At 49.0% G+C, this 13,529-nt stretch overlaps 1 protein-coding gene across 2 annotated transcripts in view; it reads left to right on the top strand.

Moving 5' to 3' along the window:
* Positions 1 to 13,529, top strand: part of PLXNA4 (plexin A4) — a 465,144-nt gene that overhangs the window by 434,283 nt on the left and 17,332 nt on the right. For both annotated transcript variants that reach the window (XM_071215277.1, XM_058297369.2), the window contains exons 26-29: positions 7,299 to 7,402; positions 7,977 to 8,076; positions 9,279 to 9,469; positions 10,314 to 10,483. In XM_071215277.1, the coding sequence (XP_071071378.1) occupies positions 7,299 to 7,402; positions 7,977 to 8,076; positions 9,279 to 9,469; positions 10,314 to 10,483 (565 nt within the window). The remainder of the gene's footprint in view (positions 1 to 7,298; positions 7,403 to 7,976; positions 8,077 to 9,278; positions 9,470 to 10,313; positions 10,484 to 13,529) is intronic.

Here is a 13,529-nt window from a genome sequence, read left to right as displayed (position 1 = left end):
CAGGTGCTTGGGAAATGTGCTCGGGCTTTGGGGCGTTCTCAAAGCACAGAGCCCAGCGGGTACCCCGCTCTGCTGAACGTGCAGGTGTCCCCTCCATGTAATACCCCTTTCCACCCACGGCTGTTGAGGCATGTGGGGTACCCACATGCATCTCTAAACACTTCAGCAAATGTATCGTAACACCTACCTCGCGGCAAGCTATGGGCCAGGCATAGGGTACCAATATGCCTGGGAAATCTCCTCATTTCTGAGCACGGTAACAAAAGGTAGGACACTTTTTCTGTCTAAGTCAGGGCCCCTTTTGTCTCCTCCCTATGCTCCCCAGAAGAAATATTTGGTGCTGTAGTTCTACTGGATTGATGGAGAAGCTGCAGCTCAGAGAGGCCCAGTGCCTAAGCTGCAGTCACACAGCAGGGAGGCAGGGAAAATAATGAGTCACACCCATTGCCTTTGCGTGCCATCTCAGCTGCAGACCACAGACCCCATTCCTCTGTTTACTTCTGCCTGTGACCCCCCAGAAGGTCCTCCCATTCAATGCCAATGCTCAATCAATAACCCCCGGAACTCCTCCACCCTATTTCTGTCTTGCCACTCAAGTCATGCTGAAAGGATATATTTTTTCAAATAAGTAATTCCTGTATGCAATAAGAAGATACACTATCTTCTGAGTGAAATATAAAGAGTTCACAGCAGCTGTCTCCCCAGTTTGCATTTACCACTGCACCTGATGGGAAGGACAGATAAAGATAATGGGATTTTTTTTTCTTCATTTCACCTCCCTCTCTCCCTGGAAGGTGAAAGTGTAACAAATTGGATTGTGAGTGTCTCTGTCCTTTGTGCTTGGAGTCTGGAGCAGGGCACAGGGCTGCTGGGCTGCTCTGAGAGGTCAAAGCCAGCTGATTTCTCTTGGTGCCATGGAGATGAATGCCGGCGTCACCTTTCCTCCTTCCCACTGCCCATCACCTGCCGTTTTTAACGCTGTTTCTACCCAATATGCCACCTGGCGTGACACCAACTCCGTATTCCATATTTGAGAATCTCCATCTCTAGCTAGCTCTTCTCCCTTAAACCGAGTAGCAGAGGACAGCCTTCTTTTTCCTGTTGGTCCCCAGACATCTCCAAATAGCAACTAATGTGCAGATCTCTTTACAAAAGTTTACAAAGACCTGTACCTTAAATGCAGACGAAGCAGTTCTTTTTAGGAGTTCTTTTTTTGAGCACTGGGTTTCTTAATTCAGTCATTTCATATTTTAGAACTTGGCTTCACAATACAGTCATTCCATTTTTTTAACAAAACATTTTTAGATAGTTCCTCCCCTTCCAGGATCAGTTTCCTCGCCTTCACAGCAGTCAGGCTCCACGTGATTCTGTCAGGGTCTCTCCCAGCACTTCTCCTGGTCCTGCCCCCGTCACTTCATAGCAGCTGGGTGGTGTGGGGCTTGGGGCTCTCAGCCAGGAGTGTCCTGGAGCTCTCTGGCTGACAGGTGTGCAGAGCAGCTTGTACCCCGTCCTCCAGCCTCCTTCTCCTGTTCCCTGTATTTGAAGGTAGAGTGGGGCCCCCCTCTCTCGCTTCTGTTCTGGTCACTTGGGCCCATGGTTATTTGTTCTCTTGCACAGCTTGTCCGCACAGGGAGCTCTTCAAGGGCTTTTGTTTGTGACGTTTGCCTTGTTGAACTCTGAATACTGTCCTGCTGGCTCAGTGCCCGACACACCATGAGCACCCAGTCAATGTTGTTTGAATGAGTTAAGTTGATGCCCTACAGTTTCTTGGATCTGGAGTTTCAACATGGCAGCCACAGGAGATACCTCCCAGCAGAGAGGGGTGGCAGATGCAGAGTAGGCATGAGGGGTCACTCTATCCAGAATTCATTTAGGCCATCACCAAGCTTAGTACCTCAGGTCATTGGGTACCTTGGAGGTATTTTCTAGCCTCTCTCTGTGCCCCAACTGCAGGCAAAAAACTGTCAGGAAGGCGTGACGTTCACCTGAAGATGCTGGCCATTGACCGAGCTGCCACATTGCCCTTCAGCTAATGGGGTCACCTCATAGAGAGCAGGGTGTGGACACAAAAGATATTTTTAGTGCTATTTTAATAGGCAAGACAGAGGAAGCCCATCTGGTGAAAAGAATGCTGGACAAGGAATGAAGGGACCTGGGTTCTATTTCTTTCCATTACTGTATTAAAAACTGAGCGTGTGTTGAATATGTAACGACACACAGACCATAAAATTAGATGCGGCCCTCGTTCCAGGGCCTCAGGAGGCTGATTCAGCCAGCCGTACACATCGCAAAGGGCCAGGTGCTGTCCTCCATATCTGGAGGTGGCAGGCCTGCCTCGCCATCAGCTCATCCTGCCTGCTCTCGGATTCTTCACTCCTGTGGTGGGACTGAGAGCACATGAAACCGACCATGCAGTTTGGGAGAGTGGACTGCTTTCCAGGCCCCTGCATTCCTCAGGAGAACCGCATGGCCTGTACTTCTGTTGAGAGAAGGTCATAACATAGTACAACAGTGCTCTGAAAGGCTGAGCTCCAACTCTACTATTTTGATTTACAGTTCATGATGAGTTTGGGGAAAATAGAGGCAAGAGTTGGTCTGGAGGAGGGATTTCAGAAAAGAAGGAAATTGGATAAAAATGGAAGTGGAGGTGTGTCCTGGCCAACAGGGTGAGATCAAGGGCCCTGAGCAGAGAATGAGGATTTGAGGGGAGATGGGGGTCTCAGGGTCGGCCTACTGAAATTCTTCTATGCCAGGGAATACAGGGCTGCCTTCCGGTTGTACTCTAGACTCTCCCTTCCAATCTGGGTTCAGCTGGGCAGGCTATGCATATTTCTTGCTTCTTTCTTGCTGGCCCCAGGGATAGAGCTGCCAACACCAGTCACCTGTCCCTCTGGATTTTTATTCTTCAGGACTGGGTAAGAGAGGGGACACAGACTCGTTTATATTTTTTACCTTTCTGATATTTCAGGGGTTAAAAAGCATGTAGAAACTTGTCTGTATAAAAGGTAACACAAATAATGGTCTAGAGTGACCTAAAAGCAAAGCTAACTATTCTCCTTTTCAACTCCATTCTTCTCTATCAACTCTCTATCCTCATATTGATATCTTAGGTCATGTGGCAGTTTAAAATTATTTTATGAATTCCAAAAAGAGAAATATTATGTTTGTACACTATTCCTGTGGGTGTGATACCCTTTGATTGCATTTAAATTCAGTTAGGGCCCTTTGATTAGATTATTTGATAAGATTGCTTTAGGGCTTCTCATTGGACTACATCAGTGGTGTGACTCAGGTTGAGTCCCCATCTCCTTGCTGTGTCTGATATAAATGAATTCACATGGACAAAGGGAAAAAGGGAGCTGGCATATTTGATTCTGCAATGTGAGAAAGAAGATTGCTGAAGCACAAAGCTCCACAGATGCTGGGCCCACACCACCGAGCAGCTCAAGAGGAGACCAGCCATGCTACATGCCTAATAGCTTACAGCTGAACTTGGGAAGAGAGAGCAGAACCCCTGAGACTGATATAGGAGGCCTGGAAAGAGACAAGCCCTGTGCCTAGTTGCTCACAGCAGACCTCCAGGAGATGGTAGATTCTGGAGGGGAAGGCAGAGACCTCAGCTGCCATCTTGCTTCACCACGTGGCGGCAGCACCAGCATCAGGGGTAGCTGAATTTGATGAGAAAGCATCTCTGCTGATACCCCGACTGGGACATTTCATGGCCTTGGAATGTAAGCCTTTACCCCAAATAAACCCCCATTATAAAAGCCAACAGTACTTTGCAGCTGGTACTTTGCAGCAGCACCCCTCTGGAAAACTGAAATAGGGCATATTCCTAACTTTTTGATATAAATGTCAAAAGGCGCCAGCTTCCAGTGTCACCCTGCCCAAGAGAGGAGGCTAGCCTGGAGGGACTGTGGGGTTGGGACACCCAGGAGGCCTCACACTGTAGTCTCCTGCATCTGGAGCCAAGCATTGGCATCTGTGAAGAGCGTGTGCTTCTGGCCTGCCCTTGGCCATCTCCTGATGCCCACTGCACAGGACTACTGCCTGCAAATCTAAGCCAGTTGGGGAAAGCATGTGTCCACTAGCAACACAACTTGATTTTGTGGAAAGGGAAGTGCTGTGGACCAAGGAAAGTTGCCAGTGGCCCGCTTGGATTCCTAGAGGTCAAGGTATGATGTGAAGTGAAAGCAGCTTACACCAGCCAGCTCCAATCTGACTGCAGGTCAGTGCTCAAGCCCAGCCATCTCTCTCCCTCCCCTGTCCATCTTGACACTTGGTTAACTCACAAGTGTGGCAGAAGCCATGCTGTAGTGTGTAGTGTATGTGTGTAGTGTAGTGTTCTGAGTTATGTCCATGTCCTTCCCCACTGAGAATACCTGTAGTGCAGGGACCCCTCTTGTCTGTGTATCCAGATGAGCGAGTGCAGAACCAGGCACAGAGGAGGAATCCAGTAAATGCCTGTTGGGAGAACTCACTTGGTGAGTGGAAGGATCAGTGACTTGAGAATGAGGACTGCTAGGTCTACCCTTCAACCTGCTGCTTTAATTTTCCAGGTCCTAAAGTTGGAAAAAATGGGTGATTATAATGTACAGGAGCCTTTGCTTCCAGCAAAAGAAGTGCCTGGTAGCATTTCTGAAGGGTTCAGATCACCCTTTGCCCCAGGATGTTAACAAGTAGCTTGCCATTCATGTCCATGTTCATTCACTGTCTGCCTGCCATGGGGCACAAACGTATGGGTGGGCAGTGCTTGGAAAATAGGTCACTATATCTTGCTCCCTCTTTCCATTTCTTCCTTCCTTCATTCATCTATTAGTCATCAAGTGCTTAGTATTTCCCAGGTACTGGGTAGCCCGGCTGGTAGGTATCTAAACACCACCTTCATTTTCGTACCACAAGCACAATCCGTCATCCTTCTGTTTCCCTAGGGAAGCACTGTGATACTCTGTTGTACCTTTCTCAGGTAGGGATATGGAAACAGACAAACTCTCATTTGCTTATATAGTTACTGGTCAGGACTCAGAGCCAGGGCTGCTGAGTACAGCTGCACAGGCTGTATACTGCATAACTTCTGGAGAGTTGTACAATTCAGAACCTGCCTTGGGTGCCATTGAGCAATTGCCATTGTGCATGTCACCAGCACATGCGGCTTGTTCAGATCCCACCAAGATGTACTACATCTCCATCAAGAAGGATTGTCAGTACAGCCACTAAACCAGAGGGCTGGCGATTGGCCGGCACTTTCTCCGTTGAGTCCTAGCAAGCCCCACAGATGTTTCAGCGGAGGAGCCTCACCTCCAGTCACTGCTTCTTCCAGCCCCACCCCACCCCCATGTGAGACATGCAGAGTGCAGGCCTGCCCCTGGTGGTGACTCTGGGTTGGCCTCCCACCCCACCCCCAGCCTCTGACTTGTCTGGGTGCAATTCAGCAGGCCAACAGGAGACACCCGAGATGTTTTGTCCCTTCAGGACCGGTTGCATGGCTGGCATCACGCCTACCACCACCCTTGTTTCTCGGCCCAGGCTGGTGCCTCCCCCAGAGTCTGACGGGAAGGCATATCAAGTGACTGACCAGCTAGCGATTCCTCTTGCTTTGCACTCAGAAATAGAACAGACATACCAACAACAAATCAAAAGCCACAAACTAAATGAAATTTTAAAAACGCCAGCGACAGCTGCCTCAGTGGGGCTTTTCGCCTTTTGCCCATTATCCCAGCTGCCCTGAGGCCCTGATTTGCTGTGATCAATTCCACCTGTGCTGCCAGGGGGTCCAAGCCAGGGGCTGTCCCCAGAGACCTATTCGGCTTCTCCTCAGCTCTGTGGATGAGCGTACACCCTTATGTTCTCATGACTTTGACCACCTCTAAGCTAAGCTCTAAACCATGCAGCTTGGACGCCCTAGGGAACTGGAGGCAGGGTCTTGGAGTTTAACATCATATCTGCTGCTTCCAAAGGCAAGCTGCTCCCTTTCCAGGCCATTTTTTTCCTCTGTAAAATGGGGGTGGTGGCTCTGCCACACCAAATGCACAAGGCAGGGAGGGATCTGTGCTGTGCCACAAATGTGGCTGAGCATGGACCCCCAGCTCAGCCCTGACAAGAGGGGGAATGGGATAGAGAATCCAAAAATGTGTTTCTGTGGGCCACAGGAAATTTCCATGGCAGGTCAGGTGAGGACCTCTGGGTAACTCATTCCAGCACTTTCCTGCATTCTGAAAAAGCCCAGTGCTCTTTGGAAGTTTCAGAAGTATCTGCATCTGGGAGCCATTGAGCAAGATCCTGGCTGCCTGGAAACCAGATTTCTGGCTACTTGGCTGGAACACATTTGAACTTCAGAGGATATTTTTCTTTTCTGTTGTTTGCCCATGAGAGTGGTATGTGTGTGTGTGTGTGTGTGTGTATCTGTGCACGTCTGTGAGTATGAGCATGTGTGTCTGTGTGTACACGTGCACATGCATGTGAGAGCTTGTGTGTGTCTGGAAAGCACATGGGTTTCCGAGTGTGTTCCTTTCAAGATTGGAATGTGCAGTTCTCCATCTGCACATGATTTGTGCCCTGTATGGTGGTGTGGATTTGACTGATGAGAAACAGTCTCTTATTTCCCCATGTGTGATCCATCCATGAGCCCACATGGTATAGGTGTTTGGACCCACTAGGAAAACATAGAGATGTAGGTAAATACCTACATAATAAAGTAATTAGGTGTTGGATGCCTTACAAAGATGATAGTATCAATCTCAACTTTGTGGGCATAGGGCTATTTTTCACCTTAGAATGGGTTTTACTGTTCTGGTCACATACTTTTACCCAGTCACTCTACCATGGGTTACCCACCTGCCAGCTTTAGGGTGCAGGGCACACCCCCTGGAACAGGGACAGGTGTGTGCAGTGATTGAACCTGCAGCCTGGGTTTTATTAGCCCCAACACCTTACAATCACATGAGCCATGCTGCAATCATACCACCTTTATTTGCTTAGTACTTTATTAAGTGCTTTTTTCTGCCTCATTCATTCAGTTAATATTTTCTGAGCATCTGCTTCTTGCAGATGTGGCCACTCACAGCAAATGGGTGGGCTGAGGACAAGGGATGTTATGGCCATTTTTGTCACAGTTTGTTGGGCTCACAACCAGAACTAAAACAGAGGGCTCCTCTGCACTGAGAGTGTGCACGGGGTGTGCCTGCCCGTGGACACATCCTTGAGACGGTACCTACACAGGCACACTCAGGATCCCCAGGAGAGGGGGAGAGGGCACCAGAGGGCCTGCCTGAGATGCCCCTGCTCTCCCCATCCCCTAGAGTGGCGACAAGGGAGCGGGGCAAGGATGATCCTACAGGACGAAGACATCACCACCAAGATAGAGAACGACTGGAAGAGACTCAACACCCTGGCCCACTACCAGGTGAGGCGAGCATGGAGGCGGGAGGAGCTAACTAATGGACATCCATTTCCCGGGAAGCCTCAGGCCTCCAATTACAGGATCTCTCCAAGGCTAGATGCCAAAGCCCCAAATCCCTCAATCCACTTCTTCCCCAGAACTTCATGTTCCCTTCATGACCCAGGGGAAAGTGATATCACCCGGCCAGGAATCTCTGGCCCCTTTGGAGATGAGATGCTGACATGCGTGCTTCCTGCAGGGCATGGGCAGAGGCCCTGAGGAAAAAGCCCCCTTCCCTAGGCGTTCCCCTGAACACTACGGTTAGGTGAGGTGGTCTCCGAGGGCAGCACTGGGATGGAGAAAGCTAATGAGGAGCTCTTGCCGGAAGTCGCTCCGAGAGCTGAGCACAAAACAGAACACTATTCTGTGTTTGGATCTATGTCTTGTTTCCTTGCATGGAAATCTGGCAGTCTCCCATTTCCCTAGTTCTCCAGCACGACACCTGTTGCCTCTTAGGACCACATTAATCCTGATTTGTCCTTACTTCCCAAGGTGACAGAGTTCTGTGCCCATGCCCTTAGAAGCTTTTCCCCTATAGGTGCCAGATGGTTCTGTGGTGGCTTTAGTGTCCAAGCAGGTGACAGCCTATAATGCAGTGAACAACTCCACGGTCTCCAGGACCTCAGCGAGCAAATACGGTAAGATCTCATGGAGCTGTCCTGGGGAGGAGAGGATGTCCTGAGCAGCTATTGTCACGAGGGCAGTAAAGACAGAAGGCAGCGGGCAGATCCCAGGGCCCTGGAGAGGTGAGGGGGATATCCAGTCAGGCAGTCTGACCACAGGCAGTGGGGAAGAGGCCTCCTGGTTCCAGTCTAAAGCTGATGCCAAAACAGGACCTTCCTCCCTGAGAAAAAGAAGCAAATCTTCTAAGTGTCTTAAAATCTAGAAGATGCTTTCACTCTTGTACTATTCGTGGTCTCACATCAGGTTCATAACAATCCAGTGAATTAAATAATTATTATTTCCCCTTATTATGTAGATTAGTAAATTATAACTCAGATGCGAAGAGGCTAAATGACTTATAAAGGTCACACTGCTATTAAGCCGCTGCGCAAATGTACAAACTCGGGTCTAAGGAAGCTGTGGGGGAAGGGAAAGGGCCCTGGATGTGGGGTACAAGTCAGAAGGCAGCCTGGTTCTGTCACCATCTGTGTGCCTTGGGGCAAGTCGCCTGACCACCGTGAGCCTTAGTTTTCTCATCAGTAAAACAGAGAAGGAAAAAATTACCAACTTTACAGGGGCATTTTCTGGACAATAGATAGATTACTACCTGGACAGGTCCCTCTGCATGTGGGACCATCCTCTCCATTTCCTGCTCAATACTGGTTTCACCACAGCCCACCAACAATGCTGGAGCTTCCGCAGATGAGTGGGAAGTAGCACAGGCCAGAGGGGGGCGCAAAGGGGAGCAGGTTACAGGATGACCCAGCTGGTCAACCTGTCTGAAGGGAGACAGGCTCCCTGCTCTTGAGCCTGTATTTAGTGGGCTGCATGGAACTCACCCCAAGAAATGAGCGCCTTTACAAGGAAAAGTGGAAATGTACAAGCTTATATTTTTACAAATGGAATAATTAAGGGCTGACGAGATGCAGGGTGCAGGAAGGAGGGGGAAGCTGAGTGGGTGGAATCAGCCACAGCTTCCTGGAGGTGGTGGATTTTCCTGGAGACAGGGAAAGGCATCCCAGTTTCAGGGACTACTAAACTGAGGTGAGGCGACAGCTCTGGCAAGTCTCAGAAAAGGACGGAAGGCGGCTGGCCTCGACCGGAGCAGGGTCTGGGTTGTGAGTCCACGGCTGGAAGGCTGAGCGGCCTCACACAAGGAGGGCCATTGTGTTGGCAGAGAACATGATCCGGTACACGGGCAGTCCCGACAGCCTCCGCTCGCGCACTCCCATGATCACACCTGACCTGGAGAGCGGAGTCAAGATGTGGCACCTGGTGAAGAACCACGAGCACGGGGACCAGAAGGAGGGTGACCGGGGAAGCAAGATGGTGTCTGAGATCTATCTGACACGACTACTGGCCACTAAGGTATGGGACTTCATGGAAGGATGCAGGGCGTGGGAAGGGACTTCATCACCCCCAGAGAGGCCAGAAATGACAAATCCCTGGCGTGTGTGCTAGCGCCTTCTATTCTCCACCCATTGTCAGCACAGCTAATCAGTTCCAGTACTCCTTCCCAGCATACAGCCTCAGAATGCTTCACAACCCAGTGCCAGAGGCAAACTCTACCAGTGTGGGCACACCAGCTTTGTGTCCATCTCCTTTCCCTATGCCCTTTCTCAAATCGAGAGAGACTAACCACAATCTGCACATTCTCCCACCATGCGGAATAAAAGAAGGAATGACTTCCTCTCTAGAGTGTCATGTCCAATCTTTTGCACTGGAAATTTGGGTTCCATCAGTGAGTTTCCAGGCACAATTTCTTATGCCAGTTCTGGGGACAGTTCCTGACTGCAGTTAGTCTTTCACTCCTGAGATTGGGCTCCCCTCGCCTCTCTGCAGAGCCAAATGAGTAACTGTTCATTAGCCACCGTGAAGAGTGCCCAAACAAAACCAGCAGATTGTGTTTGTCTGCTCTGACCAAGTGAGTTGTTCGTTAGCATCTGTGCAAAGTGCTAAAATAACACCGCCAAAGGGTGTTAAACCACACCGTGTTGTTGGCAGAGGAAGGCTTACTTATGTCCAGTCACCAGTGTTAAATCTATTTTCCACGTGCAGGGAAAATTTTAATCAGTGAAAGAGACAGATGAAAGGGGGAAAATACATGGACTACATTGGCTTACCCAATTTCACAGCCACTCTCTGGCCTCCCCATCCTGCAAGCTCCCTGGGCCGGGCTATGACTTAACTTGTGCCCTGTCCCCCCTCCCAGGGCACGCTGCAGAAGTTTGTGGATGACCTCTTTGAGACCATCTTCAGCACAGCCCACCGTGGCTCTGCCCTGCCCCTGGCCATCAAGTACATGTTTGACTTCCTGGATGAGCAGGCTGATAAGCACGGCATTCATGACCCGCACGTCCGCCACACCTGGAAGAGTAACTGGTGAGTGATGGGTGAGGTCTGCTCACCATCGTCGCGTCAGAGCCCCGGGACCCCAGGCTCCACAAGAAGGGCTGGCTCTTGTCCACCTTTATCAGCAGTGACTGGGAGCAGGCCCACTCTGTGGCCCTCCCCAGGTCTCTTCTACTATTTTTGTCCCTACTTCCTCTCTCACTTTCCTCTGGTCAAATCTCTGTCCACCCTTCCTTCCTATCAATTGGTTATTCAGTCAGTCAGTTAAAACATTTACTGTACCAGCTAATTGAGCAAACAATTGGAAGACAAATGTCACAGCCAGGTTGCCTTCAAATCCCCTTGTGTGGCTGACATGATGCTAGATATTGAGAACACATGGTCTAAGTAGACATGGTCCCTGCCTTCAGTGAGCTGCCAGTTGAGGGTAATAGACAGAGGCTAGCTGTTTGGACACAGAAATGAATGTAACAAGAGGTGTATGTGCTACTTCATTGCAGAAGACAACATCTAATGGTGACACTTAAACTGAGTTTTGAAGCACACCTAGGAGTCATCTTTGTATCTAAGTAAACGAGGGGTATTTCTATCCTATTCCAGAAGTTCTTCCTTTTCTTTCCCACAAGTTCCTTTTCCATGCTTCCTTTGGGAAAGTTCCCATAAGTATCTTGTCTTCTTTTGCAACAAAAACCTTCCTTAAGTACTAGTTGACAATCTTGGTGTCTCCACCATTGCCCCCTCTCTCCTGTTAACATATATCATCCTTTATATAATATATATCATCCTTCAGGGTTGAGACTGCAAGGTCAAACATCAGTATTAAATACTTGGTTTGGAACTTTGCACAAAACTGAGACTCAGTAAATATTGATGAAGATGCACAAGCAAGATGGTCTATATTTGAGAGTTCTACCTGAGGCATTATATTTAGTACCATCAGTTCCAGAATTGTCTCTTCTTGGCTTTTCAGCTGTGTCTGCCCCAGGTTGTTCTTTCTCAGGTCATTGGTCCAAGGCAGCACTTACCAATGACTAGATTTGCATGACTTGGGGGCACCAAACTAACATACACATTATGACAGAAACCAGACTGTGGCGCTAAAACATTAGTGTCACGTAGGTTGGTGCCTCATCTCCTCTTGGAGAAGGGTAACATGTCTGCTGCAATTGGAATGTCAAGCAGGAACAGGGGCACTCAACCGCAGCACTGAAGAGTGGGGTTTGCACCCACATAAACTCTTGGGCGAGAGAAGACCTTCCATTGTGGAGTCTTTCCAAACTTTTGGAAATAAAACTCTTAGAATCTGGAGTCCTCACTCAGTGCAGCAGTACTGTGGGAAGCCCATTCCCAGCTTAGAAGGTCCTGTCCAGATCTGGTATCTCCCAGTACCTGCCTCTAGGGGCGACTTCTTAATATGACTCTTCAAGAGTGATTCTGAGAGCCATCTCCCCAGCCTTCCGAATCTTCTCTCTGTGAGTGAGGTTCTTCCTAATCCCTGCCCTATCCAAATGGCAGAAGCCTACAGAAAGTAGAAATGTTCTGCCCAGAACTTCTTTTGGTCCAAAACACCCCTCCCTTCCCAAGGAACCCATTACAAGTATATCACCGGAAATGATATCGAAATTATTTCTTTCCACCCTTACCTCCTGCTGGGACTGACAAGGTACCGTAACCTCCTGGGTGAGGAAGGCGATCCTGCCCCCCTTGCAAGCAGTGGAGTGTTAGCCCAGAGAACTTCACTACCACATGAAGGAAAGTCCAAGAAGGAGACCGTGATCCTAGGCTAGGCTTCCTTTGCCAAAGGCCATTTCCCCTGGCCCTGACTGGTCCTGACCAACCCTGGCCAAGAAGCAGTTAGCCTGGGGACTGCGAGAGGTACATGTTGACTTAGAGTTAATTGACCCTGACGGAAAAGAGATTGCTTTCTTATTCCAGGGCCAATTTGTAACTCTTCCTCTCCCCTCCCTCTCTTCCAGGTTCCCCTACATTTTTTCTTTTAAATAAACCTCCTGCTCTTTACCCTGAGTGGCTGCAATCAACAGGAGATTAGTGCCACGACTAATGTTAATAATATGCTAATATTTCATTAGGCAGGAGCCTCGGGTGCAGAGAGTCTTCCCATTTGATTTGCTTGTCAACTCAACTGGTCTAAGAAGGTGTGGTGGGGAACATTGGGGACAAGCAACAAGTACAGCAAATATGGAACCCAGAGTCCGTTTTCTGGGTAGTACTTTTAGAAACAGGACAATGTGGAAAGGAGACTTCATAAGCTTTTTCCCAAATTTTAGCTTAAAGCTGGGGCCCCTTCATTTGGGGCTTAAAGTCCAGCCCACAGACTCCCTTTCAGGAAGCCTGGGCAGGGACAGTGACCAGTAGCCATGGCCCCCCTCTAAGGGGCTCCACAGTCTCCAGACACCCACCATCACCTGGGGATCATGGGTCTTCACACTGTCCCTGGAGGTCACCAGTATTTCCTGGTCTGGATTTCCTCTGATGAAACAGGCTACTTAACATTGCTGTGTCACACACCTTGGAATAGCCTAATAAAAACTTGTTGACTGATTGGCAATCTTGAATGTGAGGTCTTACTAGATTTATATCATTTGTTTTATGTATGCCTGGGCTGCTGGGAGACACAACAAATATAGAAATATTGTACTTGCTGTATTGAAATCATTTAATTTCAAAGAGCTTAACTTCTAAGAGAAAAACCAAGCACATAAGAACATAACTATTGCCAACAGTGAGAACAACCACCAAGCAACAATAAAACATTCAGAAAACTGGCAGGAGGCAAAGAGGTGAGGGCAGAGGAAAGGAAGTAAGTGATACCTTGCTTGGCACCATCCCTGCTCCCTAACCTTGGCCTTGGCAGGCTAATGGAAGCCACAGAATCAGAGGTCCAACCTGGGAGAGGGGCAGCCAAGAGGCGCACGTGAGGCCAGAATTCTCCCGATGCCCGGATATCCTTTCTAGCAACAGGTAGAGTGACTTAGAGTTACCAGGCCACACTGAACATTCTTTTCCTCCTTTTTCTCTTTGTTTATGCTGACTCCCCTACCTGCAATACCTTCCT

The sequence above is a fragment of the Dasypus novemcinctus genome, chromosome 5 (genome assembly GCF_030445035.2).
Source record: "Dasypus novemcinctus isolate mDasNov1 chromosome 5, mDasNov1.1.hap2, whole genome shotgun sequence".
Lineage (NCBI taxonomy): Eukaryota > Metazoa > Chordata > Mammalia > Cingulata > Dasypodidae > Dasypus > Dasypus novemcinctus.
The sequence above is the reverse complement of the archived record's forward strand: the minus strand, read 5'-3'. Positions and strand labels throughout refer to the sequence as shown.